The sequence below is a fragment of the Bombina bombina genome, unplaced genomic scaffold (genome assembly GCF_027579735.1).
Source record: "Bombina bombina isolate aBomBom1 unplaced genomic scaffold, aBomBom1.pri scaffold_716, whole genome shotgun sequence".
Lineage (NCBI taxonomy): Eukaryota > Metazoa > Chordata > Amphibia > Anura > Bombinatoridae > Bombina > Bombina bombina.
The window spans coordinates 39,675-52,901 of NW_026511434.1; the positions used below are offsets into that span (position 1 = coordinate 39,675).

At 38.1% G+C, this 13,227-nt stretch overlaps 1 protein-coding gene across 1 annotated transcript in view; it reads left to right on the forward strand.

The window, feature by feature from the left end:
* The window catches only part of LOC128643749 (glutamate-rich protein 3-like), a 160,579-nt gene that overhangs the window by 15,547 nt on the left and 131,805 nt on the right, over positions 1-13,227 (forward strand). Inside the window, exon 4 of the mRNA XM_053696570.1 lies at positions 10,600-10,671. Within this exon, the coding sequence (XP_053552545.1) occupies positions 10,600-10,671 (72 nt within the window). The remainder of the gene's footprint in view (positions 1-10,599; positions 10,672-13,227) is intronic.

Genomic DNA, 13,227 nt, shown 5'->3' on the forward strand with positions numbered 1-13,227 from the left:
TTACTTTAAGTACTGGCAGAAAGTTTGCCAGTATAAAAATAAAGGTTTAAAAAAAGAAATAAAGAAAAAGAAAAGAATTATAAATTTTCTTCAGTGTAGAATCCCCCCTTACCACCCAACCTCCCTGAGTCCCCCCAAACAGCTCTCTAACCCTACCCCCTCTACTTATTTGCCCCCATCTTAGGTACTGGCAGCTGTCTGCCAGTACCCAGTTTATTTTAAATTAGTCATTTCAAAAATAAACAAAAAAAAACAACTATTTTCCGTAGTATAGCTGCCCCCCCCCCATAAGCATACCTTCCTACCCCTCCCAGATCCCTTTACAGGCACGGATCCTACATAGAATCCCCCTCTCCTCCTTCACCCTCCTTCCCACTTAGTGCCGGTGTCGTAGCGGCTTCCCACCTTCCTCCCGCCTCCTCCAGCAATGGGCCGCCCACCCTCCAAGCCCTCCCACAGCACCAACGATCGGCACCATGGCTGGCCGATGCAGAAAGGGCCACAGAGTGGCCCTCTCTGAATCGGTAGAGGCCTAAAGGGTATTGCATGATGCCTCAATGTCGAGGCATTGTTGCAATATTTCCAGAGTTTCACTGAGGACGTGCTATGTACGTCCTTGGTCCTTAACTGATGTTTTTTTGAGGACGTACATACAACGTCCTTGGTTCTTAAGGGGGTTAAATGGACTGTCAACTCCTAAATTGTTATTGTTTAAAAAGATAGATAATCCCTATATTACCCAGTTTTGCAAAGCCAACATAGATATATTAATATACTTTTAACCTCTGTGATTACCTTGTATCTAAACAACCCCCTGATCACATGACTATTTATTTATTATCTATTGACTTGCATTTTAGCCAATTAGTGCAATGTCAGTAAAGGCGTTACCTATCATTATAAACAATAACAATTTTGGTGTTGACTGTCACTTTAACTTTAAGCTAAATCTCTCCAAAACTGAGCTTCTTATTTTTCCCACTTCTTCCAAAATCTCCACTCCCATTTAGCTATAACTGTTGATAACTCCATCATTACCACTACTGCATACCCTATGTCTTGGGGTCACATTTGACTCAGATCTTTCTTTCACTCCTCACATTCAGTCCTTGGCTAAAGCTTGCCGCTTCCACCTTAAAAACAACTCTAAAATTTGATATTTCCTCACACAAGACACAACTAAGATTTTAATCCACTCTCTCATCCTTTCCTGCCTTGAATATTTCAACTCCAACCTCTCTGGTCTCCCTAGCTGCCATCTCACTCCTTTACAATCCATAATGAATGCCTCTGCACAGCTCATCTTCCTTAAACGTCGCACTTCATCTGCTGCACCTCTATGCTAATCCCTTCACTGGCTTCCTCTTGCCTCCAGGATTAAACACAAATTCTGACTCTGACACACAAGACCCTCAATAGCACTGCTTCCCCCTATATCTCAGACTTTATCTCCAGATACTCTTCCTCCCGTCCCCTTTGCTCTGCTCACAACCTCCTCCTCTCCTCCTCTCTTGTTACCTCCTCACATTTGCGTCTACAGGACTTCTTCAGACTGGCCCCTATTTTGTGGAACTCTCTGCCTCGCTCCACTAGACTCTCCCCTAGTTTTGATAGTTTCAAATGCTCCTTAAAGACTCTACTGTTCAAGGATGCTTACAACCTACACTAACCTTTCCTAACCCCAGTTCCTCTCCTCCTTTGTTAGCCTCTTGAATCACCTTAGCATGTAAGTCTATGAGCCCATCTGTTTGTAGATCACCTTCATAAGAGCTGACTACAACAGTACAACTCTCGGCAGGGCCCTCTACCCATTTGATCCCTTAAAATGTTACCTTCCATATCACGCCTATGCTTATAGTGCTACGAAATCTGTTGGCGCTCTATAAATAACTAATAATAATCATCATCATGGTTAAAAACTGTAATGTGCTTACATGCATTATTTTCTATGGGAAGAACATTGGAATGCAAAATATGCATAACAACCTTTTAGGGTTAAGTGCAGTTGATCTAATGTGTATCGGGTTAGCGCGTGAAAGATAAGTATGCAATCACAATATCCAACGGCCTAAAGTTAGCGCACCTCTGGTTGCACTCGCATGCTAACTTTTTACTTTCAACTTGTAAAATGCGTGCTAACCTGTCCTCGCTAACCTGTCCCAGAAAAAAGAACAATAGCACGCCACTTGTAATCTGGCCCTTATTGTGTCAGAAAGGCTTGATTTACTTCATACAAGCTGGTACACTGGGCAATAGCAGCATATGCCAGTATACTACTATAATAGTGATATTTCTTTCATGTAATTAACAAGAGTCCATGAGCTAGTGACGTATGGGATATACATTCCTACCAGGAGGGGCAAAGTTTCCCAAACCTTAAAATGCCTATAAATACACCCCTCACCACACCCACAAATCAGTTTTACAAACTTTGCCTCCAAGGGAGGTGGTGAAGTAAGTTTGTGCTAGATTCTACGTTGATATGCGCTCCGCAGCAAGTTGGAGCCCGGTTTTCCTCTCAGCGTGCAGTGAATGTCAGAGGGATGTGAAGAGAGTATTGCCTATTGAATGCAGTGATCTCCTTCTACGGGGTCTATTTCATAAGGTTCTCTGTTATCGGTCGTAGAGATTCATCTCTTACCTCCCTTTTCAGATCGACGATATACTCTTATATATACCATTACCTCTGCTGATTTTCGTTTCAGTACTGGTTTGGCATTCTACAACATGTAGATGAGTGTCCTGGGGTAAGTAAGTCTTATTTTCTGTGACACTCTAAGCTATGGTTGGGCACTTTATTTATAAAGTTCTAAATATATGTATTCAAACATTTATTTGCCTTGACTCAGAATGTTCAACTTTCCTTATTTCCAGACAGTCAGTTTCATATTTGGGATTATGCATTGAATTATCATATTTTTTCTTACCTCAAAAATTTGACTTTTTTCCCTGTGGGCTGTTAGGCTCGCGGGGGCTGAAAATGCTTCATTTTATTGCGTCATTCTTGGCGCGGACTTTTTTGGCGCAAAAATTCTTTTCCGTTTCCGGCGTCATACGTGTCGCCGGAAGTTGCGTCATTTTTTGACGTTATTTTGCGTCAAAGATGTCGGCGTTCCGGATGTGGCGTCATTTTTGGCGCCAAAAGCATTTAGGCGCCAAATAATGTGGGCGTCTTTTTTGGCGCTAAAAAATATGGGCGTCATTTTTGTCTCCACATTATTTAAGTCTCATTATTTATTGCTTCTGGTTGCTAGAAGCTTGTTCACTGGCATTTTTTTCCCATTCCTGAAACTGTCATTTAAGGAATTTGATCAATTTTGCTTTATATGTTGTTTTTTTCTTTTACATATTGCAAGATGTTCCACGTTGCAACTGAGTCAGAAGATACTACAGGAAAATCACTGCACAGTGCTGGAGCTACCAAGCTAAGTCTGCTATAAACTTTTGGTATCTGTTTTCTCCAGCTGTTATTTGTATTGCATGTCATGTCAAACTTATTAATGCAGATAAAATTTCCTTTAGTACTGTTACATTACCTGTTGCTGTCCGTCAACATCTAATTTTCAGAGTGTTCCTGATAACATAAGAGATTTTATTTTTTAAATCCATTAAGAAGGCTATGTCTGTTATTTCTCCTTCTAGTATACATAAAAGTCTTTTAAAACTTCTCTTTTTTTCAGATGAATTTTTAAATGAACATCATCATTCTGATACTGATAATGGTTCTTCTGGTTCAGAGGTTTCTGTCTCAGAGGTTGATGCTGATAAATCTTTGTATTTGTTCAAGATGGAATTTATTCGTTCTTTACTTAAAGAAGTGTTATTTGCATTAGAAATAGAGGATTCTGGTCCTCTTGATACTAAATGTAAACGTTTAAATAAGGTTTTTAAATCTCCTGTAGTTATTCCAGAAGTGTTTTATCTCCCTGATGCTATTTCTGAAGTAATTTCCAGGGAATGGAATAATTTGGGTAATTTATTTACTCCTTCTAGACGTTTAAGCAAATTATATCCTGTGCCATCTGACAGATTAGAGTTTTTTGGGACAAAAATCCCTAAGGTTATGGGGCTGTCTCTACTCCTGCTAATGTACTACTATTCCTATGGCAGATAGTACTTCATTTAAGGATCCTTTAGATAGGAAAATTGAATCTTTTCTAAGAAAAGCTTACTTATGTTCAGGTAATCTTCTTAGACCTGCTATATTTTTAGCGGATGTTGCTGCAGCTTCAACTTTTTGGTTAGAAGCTTTAGCGCAACAAGTAACAGATCATAATTTTATAGCATTATTATTATTCTATAACATGCTAATAATTTTATTGGTGATACCATCTTTTGATATCATTAGAGTTGATGTCAGGTATATGTCTCTAGCTATTTTAGCTAGAAAAGCTTTATGGATTAAACTTGGAATGCTGACATGTCTTCTAAGTCAACTTTGCTTTCCCTTTCTTTCCAGGGTAAATAATCATTTCGTTCCTTTCCTCACAACAAGGAACAAAAGCCTGATCCTTCATCCTCAGGAGCGGTATCAGTTTGGAAACTATTTCCAGTTTGGAATATATCCAAGCCTTATAGAAACCTATAGCCAGCTCCTAAGTATCTATGAAGGTGCGGCCCTTATTCCAGCTCAGCTGGTATGGGGCAGATTACGTTTTCTTCAAAGAAATTTGGATCAATTCCGTTCTTAATCTCTGGTTTCAGAAACATTGTTTCAGAAAGGTACAGAATTGGCTTCAAGTTAAGGCCTCCTGCTAAGAGATTCTTTTCTTTCCCGTGTCCCAGTTGACACAGCAAGGCTCAGCATTTCTGAAATGTGTTTCAGATCTAGAGTTGGCTGGAGTATTTATGCCAGTTCCAGTTCTGGAACAGGGGCTGGGGTTTTATTTTATCTCTTCATTGTACCAAAGAAGGTCAATTCCTTCAGACCAGTTCTGGATCTATCATTATTGAATCGTTATGTTAGGATACCAACATTCAAGATGGTTACTGTAGGACTATCCTGCCTTTTGTTTAGCAAGGGCATTATATGTCTACAATAGATTTACAGGATGTGTATCTGCATATTCCGATTCATCCAGATCACTTTTAGTATCTGAGATTCTCTTTTTAGACAAGCATTACCAGTTTTGTGGCTCTACTGTTTGGCCTAGCCTCAGTTCCAAGAATTTTTTTCAAAGGTTCTCGGTGCCCTTCTTTCTGTAATCAGAGAATAGGGTTTTGGTATTTCCTTATTTGGACGATATCTTGGTACTTGCTCAGTCTTCTCATTTTCGAAGAATCTCATACGAATCGACTTGTGTTGTTTCTTCAAGTTCATGGTTGGAGGATCAATTTACCAATCAGTTCATTGATTCCTCAGACAAGGGTAACCTTTTTAGGTTTCTAGATAAATTCAGTGTCTATGACTCTGTCCTTGTCAGACAAGAGAAGTTTAACATTGATATCAGCTTGTCAAAACCTTCAGTCACAATCATTCCCTTTGGTAGCCTTATGCATGGAAATGTTGGGTCTTAGGACTGCCGCATCAGATGCGATCTCCTTTGCTCGTTTTCACATGCGACCTCTTCAGCTCTGTATGCTGAACCAATGGTGCAGGGATTACTCAAAGATATCTCAATTAATATCTTTAAACCGATTTTACGACACTCTCTGACATGGTGGACAGATCACCATCGTTTAGTTCAGGGGGCTTCTTTGTTCTTCCGACCTGGACTATAATCTCAACAGATACAAGTCTTACAGGTTGGGGAGCTGTGTGGGGGTATCTGACGGCACAAGGGGTTTGGGAATCTCAGGAGGTGAGATTTCCGATCAATATTTTGGAACTCCGTGCAATTTTCAGAGCTCTTCAGTCTTGGCCTCTTCTGAAGAGAGAGTTGTTCATTGTTTTCAGATAAGACAATGTCACAACTGTGGCATACATCAATCATCAAGGAGGGACTCACAGTCCTCTGGCTATGAAAGAAGTATCTCGAATTTTGGTTTGGGCGGAATCCAGCTCCTGTCTAATCTCTGCGGTTTATATCCCAGGTATGGACAATTGGAAAGCGGATTATCTCAGTCGCCAAACGTTGCATCCGGGCGAATGGTCTCTTCACCCAGAGGTATTTCTTCAGATTGTTCAAATGTGGGAACTTCCAGAAATAGATCTGATGGCTTCTCATCTAAACAAGAAACTTCCCAGGTATCTGTCCAGATCCCGGGATCCTCAGGCGGAGGCAGTGGATGCATTTTCACTTCCTTGGAAGTATCATCCTGCCTATATCTTTCCGCCTCTAGTTCTTCTTCCAAGAGTAATCTCCAAGATTCTGAAGGAATGCTCGTTTGTTCTGCTGGTAGCTCCGGCATGGCCTCACAGGTTTTGGTATGCGGATCCTGTCCGGATGGCCTCTTGCCAACCGTGGACTCTTCCGTTAAGACCAGACCTTTTGTCTCAAGGTCCTTTTTTCCATCAGGATCTGAAATCCTTAAATTTAAAGGTATGGAGATTGAACGCTTGATTCTTGGTCAAAGAGGTTTCTCTGACTCTGTGATTAATACTATGTTACAGGCTCGTAAATCTGTATCCAGAGAGATATATTATAGAGTCTGGAAGACTTATATTTCTTGGTGTCTTTCTCATCATTTTTCTTGGCATTCTTTTAGAATACCGAGAATATTACAATTTCTTCAGGATGGTTTAGATAAGGGTTTGTCCGCAAGTTCCTTGAAAGGTCAAATCTCTGCTCTTTCTGTTCTTTTTCACAGAAAGATTGCTATTCTTCCTGATATTCATTGTTTTGTACAAGCTTTGGTTCGTATAAAGCCTGTCATTAAGTCAATTTCTCCTCCTTGGAGTTTGAATTTGGTTCTGGGGGCTCTTCAAGCTCCTCCATTTGAACCTATGCATTCATTGGATATTAAATTACTTTCTTGGAAAGTTTTGTTCCTTTTGGCCATCTCTTCTGCCAGAAGAGTTTCTGAATTATCTGCTCTTTCTTGTGAGTCTCCTTTTCTGATTCTTCATCAGGATAAGGCGGTGTTGCGAACTTCTTTTGAATTTTTACCTAAAGTTGTGAATTCCAACAACATTAGTAGAGAAATTGTGGTTCCTTCATTATGTCCTAATCCTAAGAATTCTAAGGAGAAATCGTTGCATTCTTTGGATGTTGTTAGAGCTTTGAAATATTATGTTGAAGCTACGAAATCTTTCTGTAAGACTTCTAGTCTATTTGTTATCTTTTCCGGTTCTAGGAAAGGCCAGAAAGCTTCTGCCATTTCTTTGGCATCTTGGTTGAAATCTTTAATTCATCTTGCCTATGTTGAGTCGGGTAAAATTCCGCCTCAGAGAATTACAGCTCATTCTACTAGGTCAGTATCTACTTCCTGGGCGTTTAGGAATGAAGCTTCGGTTGACCAGATCTGCAAAGCAGCAACTTGGTCCTCTTTGCATACTTTTACTAAATTCTACCATTTTGATGTATTTTCTTCTTCTGAAGCAGTTTTTGGTAGAAAAGTTCTTCAGGCAGCGGTTTCAGTTTGAATCTTCTGCTTATGTTTTTTGTTAAACTTTATTTTGGGTGTGGATTATTTTCAGCAGGAATTGGCTGTCTTTATTTTATCCCTCCCTCTCTAGTGACTCTTGTGTGGAAAGATCCACATCTTGGGTAGTCATTATCCCATACGTCACTAGCTCATGGACTCTTGTTAATTACATGAAAGAAAACATAATTTATGTAAGAACTTACCTGATAAATTCATTTCTTTCATATTAACAAGAGTCCATGAGGCCCACCCTTTTTTGTGGTGGTTATGATTTTTTTGTATAAAGCACAATTATTCAAATTCCTTATTTTATATGCTTCGCACTTTTTTTCTTATCACCCCACTTCTTGGCTATTCGTTAAACTGATTTGTGGGTGTGGTGAGGGGTGTATTTATAGGCATTTTAAGGTTTGGGAAACTTTGCCCCTCCTGGTAGGAATGTATATCCCATACGTCACTAGCTCATGGACTCTTGTTAATATGAAAGAAATGAATTTATCAGGTAAGTTCTTACATAAATTATGTTATTTTACCATATGCATTTTTTGCTAATACACATATACAAATATTACAAAAATGCCTGTATTATAATCATGAAATGCACTTCAAATTCTGCATATTTTAATGTTGACCATTATCTGCCTTCAATACAATATTACTGATCTCACATTGTTATGCCATTTGTATGGGAGTTTCCAGTAGCCAGAGTAAAGCTTTACTGAAGTTGGACTTTGTGCCTGATAGCATCAGGAATATAATGTGACAAGGAGAGACATAAACAAAGGTACTGAATCCCAGAAGGGATAGGATATCATCAGTAACGACTAGCTATCAGTTTTTGGTGTGAGGCAAGGATATAGAATTACTTGATTTTCTAGCTTTGTACAGATACACAGCAAAATACAATGTATGTTGTCTCACCTGCTGAGAAAAAGATGCTTTCGTATGGGGTTTCAACTGTACAGATCAAACTAGGGTATATTTAACTGTTAGAAAAGTGTACATTAAAGGGACATGCATCTGGTTATTTAATTCCCCATATAACATGTATGCATAGTAAAACATGTGCAATGCACCTTTATTATTTATCTGGCTTGCTAATCTTGTAATTGTACTCTGAAAATTATTTTTTTCCCCAGTGAGTCCTACAGTATTACAGACAATAACATTAATGTACATTTAATACATTGTGTTAGAAATTAGGCTAACTAGGTTGTAATAAAATGATAATATTATACCCTGGGCAATCACTTACTCTGGAGAATTCTATGCAGGTCCAGGAGGCTGGGGAACTGAGTCAGGGAGGCCCCTGGGTGGAGTCACAGGTGTTCCATTAGTGAGGTGTGTTGTGTGTGGTTTAGGGACTGAGTAGGTGGTACAGGGGTGTGGCTATGTGGTCCAGGGGAATGGCTGGCCTGAAAACAACAGTGATAGGAACTGGAAATGTTTACCCTCATTCTCAGTCCAATGAGCACATTGGGAGTGCATTCTAAAAGACTGGTATGTTTTTGCACCCCCAAATAACTGCATTATGCATTAAAAAAGGGCTGAGTCTCAAGTACTATGCAAGTTCAAAGCTGCTTCCCCAAGAAAGTTATGGAATTCTGTGGAAAGCATATTTGTCTAGGAAATTATCCAGTAACTATAAAAGCGTACAAATTCCTATCTATCTTTCTATCTATCTATCTATCTATCTATCTATCTATATCTATCTATATCTATCTATCTATCTATCTATCTATCTATCTATCTATCTATCTATCTATTGACTTATCTGATATATTGGGCTGTTTGTCTTGTGTTTTGAGACAGACATACAATTACAGAAATGGCAAAGCAGAACTGTGAGCCCCATAGAAGTAGGTGTTTTTTCCATAGAGCACTAAGCTGGAGGAAACTTTAAAGGGCAGTAGACTAAAAATGTATCTTTCATACTTTGGAAAGAGCATGGAATTTGAAACAAATATCCAATTTAGTTATATAATCAAATTTGCTTTGTTCTCTTGGTATCCTTTGATGAAGAGTAAACCTAGGTAGGTGCATGCATTTATGTTTGGCACTCTATAGCAGCAATGTTTGCAACACTGTATAATTACATGGACACGCCCCTGAGCTCCCATGTGCCTACCTCATAGGAGCTCAGGAGTTTAATTTTGAAATTTGATTTTGACTTTACTGTTGCCCTACTTTAAATTTGCCCAAAGCACCATTGTCGGTGTACTTGGTACTGCAAGACCAACTTTACACAGCAGACAATGCAAAATACATAGATATTAAAAGGGGTATTCTTAAAGGGACATGAAACCCCAAATTTTTCTTTCATGATTCAGATAGAGAATATCATTTTAAACAACATTCAATTTACTTCTATTATCTAATTTGCTTCTTTCTTTAGATATCCTTTGTTGAAGAAATAGCGATGCACATGTGTGAGCCAATCACACAAGGCATCTATGTGCAGCCACCAATCAGGAGCTACTGAGCATATCTAGATATGCTTTTAAACAAAGAAAATGAAGCAAATAAGATAAAAGAAGTAAATTGAAAAGTTGTTTAAAATTGCATGTTCTTCCTAAATCTTGAAAGAAAAAATGTAGGTTTCTTGTCTCTTTAAATGCACTTCTATTTACAAACTAACAAATATATCAAGCCTAAAGATTTCCTTCCACTGTCTATTGTGCTTGATTACATTTGACTGCCTTTACTCTGAAATGTTCACAATTCCTCTATTAGAACTTACAACAAAACATTCTTTTAATGAATTCTGTAATTGTTTCCAAAATTATTTCTACATTTGCTGATTCTTACAATCTCTTCTAAAGCCAATTATGAACAATCACATGAAAATGGGGCAAAATAAATTTTGAAAACATATTGCAAAGTTTTTCTTTTTTTTTTAACTACACATAAATAAACATTTTATATTGCATTCTTAAACTGTACTCTGCCTCTTTAACCCCATTTACTTTAAAGTTTTTATTTTGTTTGTGTTTCAAACAATGTATTTTCATGTTATCGGATAATTTATTAACACTTTTTAAAATAATATGGATTTTGTTTTCTTTGTTTCAGCGTCACCATCAAACTGAAATAAAAAGAAAACTTGAAACATTTGTCAAAAAAGAACAAGTTCAAAAAATTAAGGTAACAGAGATAAATTATTCTTGGATTTAAAAAAGCAGATTCTTCATGCCTGGAACTGTTGTGGGTGTATTTAAAGAGCAACCCCCCCCAAAAAAAAACAACAACCTTAAACATATAAAAACTAGAAAAATAGAAATAGCAATGCATAAAATCAGTTACTTTATTAAATTCAGCTGAAAAAAACATGAATATTTATATTATGGACAGTTTATAAAGGGCAACCAGAGAGAAAATAACTGACGCATTTCGCTGTATTGGCATAGTCTTAGTCAAGGGTATTTCAAGGTTCCAAAAACATAAAATATAATGGCTGATATTCAATAAAACCCATATGTGAAACCAATATCTTGTGGGGGAAAACGTTCCACAACATCACAACTCAAATTGTGGAATTCATAAAGATTACAGTTTGCATCTTATATTACTTTATACTTAAGATTTTGTTCTTTCATTTTTATTAAATGTAAGCATTGCACTTTCTATTTTGTACATACAAAAAACAAAATATCAGAGCTAATCAAATAATCATAATCAAAATCAAATCTGCTAAATAAAAAAGAGCCCCCCCCCTCTGTACAGGGAGTGCAGAATTATTAGGCAAATGAGTATTTTGACCACATCATCCTCTTTATGCATGTTGTCTTACTCCAAGCTGTATAGGCTCGAAAGCCTACTACCAATTAAGCATATTAGGTGATGTGCATCTCTGTAATGAGAAGGGGTGTGGTCTAATGACATCAACACCCTATATCAGGTGTGCATAATTATTAGGCAACTTCCTTTCCTTTGGCAAAATGGGTCAAAAGAAGGACTTGACAGGCTCAGAAAAGTAAAAAATAGTGAGATATCTTGCATAGGGATGCAGCACTCTTAAAATTGCAAAGCTTCTGAAGCGTGATCATCGAACAATCAAGAGTTTCATTCAAAATAGTCAACAGGGTCGCAAGAAGCGTGTGGAAAAACCAAGGCGCAAAATAACTGCCCATGAACTGAGAAAAGTCAAGCGTGCAGCTGCCAAGATGCCACTTGCCACCAGTTTGGCCATATTTCAGAGCCGCAACATCACTGGAGTGCCCAAAAGCACAAGGTGTGCAATACTCAGAGACATGGCCAAGGTAAGAAAGGCTGAAAGACGACCACCACTGAACAAGACACACAAGCTGAAACGTCAAGACTGGGCCAAGAAATATCTCAAGACTGATTTTTCTAAGGTTTTATGGACTGATGAAATGAGAGTGAGTCTTGATGGGCCAGATGGATGAGTCCGTGGCTGGATTGGTAAAGGGCAGAGAGCTCCAGTCCGACTCAGACGCCAGCAAGGTGGAGGTGGAGTACTGGTTTGGGCTGGTATCATCAAAGATGAGCTTGTGGGGCCTTTTCGGGTTGAGGATGGAGTCAAGCTCAACTCCCAGTCCTACTGCCAGTTTCTGGAAGACACCTTCTTCAAGCAGTGGTACAGGAAGAAGTCTGCATCCTTCAAGAAAAACATGATTTTCATGCAGGACAATGCTCCATCACACGCGTCCAAGTACTCCACAGCGTGGCTGGCAAGAAAGGGTATAAAAGAAGAAAATCTAATGACATGGCCTCCTTGTTCACCTGATCTGAACCCCATTGAGAACCTGTGGTCCATCATCAAATGTGAGATTTACAAGGAGGGAAAACAGTACACCTCTCTGAACAGTGTCTGGGAGGCTGTGGTTGCTGCTGCACGCAATGTTGATGGTGAACAGATCAAAACACTGACAGAATCCATGGATGGCAGGCTTTTGAGTGTCCTTGCAAAGAAAGGTGGCTATATTGGTCACTGATTTGTTTTTGTTTTGTTTTTGAATGTCAGAAATGTATATTTGTGAATGTTGAGATGTAATATTGGTTTCACTGGTAAAAATAAATAATTGAAATGGGTATATATTTGTTTTTTGTTAAGTTGCCTAATAACTATGCACAGTAATAGTCACCTACACACACAGATATCCCCCTAAAATAGCTATAACTAAAAACAAACTAAAAACTACTTCCAAAACTATTCAGCTTTGATATTAATGAGTTTTTTGGGTTCATTGAGAACATGGTTGTTGTTCAATAATAAAATTAATCCTCAAAAATACAACTTGCCTAATAATTCTGCACTCCCTGTATATAAAATATATATAAAAAATATAAAAAATATATATGTCACAGATTAGGGTGCAGAGGTACACATAAAAACTTCATTGAATTGTCTAAAAGGAAAAAAAAGAAAATAAACAAGCATAGCATACAAATCAGAATAGAAGCACTAAACAAGCAAGTAAAATTTAGCAAAGCAAATGCAAACCTAGATTCCAATAAAAAGTCCCATATACGATGGAGATAATGTCCAATTCTTGAAATAGACCTAGGTTGTACCCAGAATGATGCAGCTTCTTTTTGGTGATAATTCCTGTGATCACCAGAGTCACGTTAGAGCTAGAGCAAAGAAGGTACAAGAAGCGCAAACAAGCTTGAGTAATTTATTATATACAATTAGTAAAAATAAACATAGTAACTTACACTTCAGTAAGCAGATTCAGT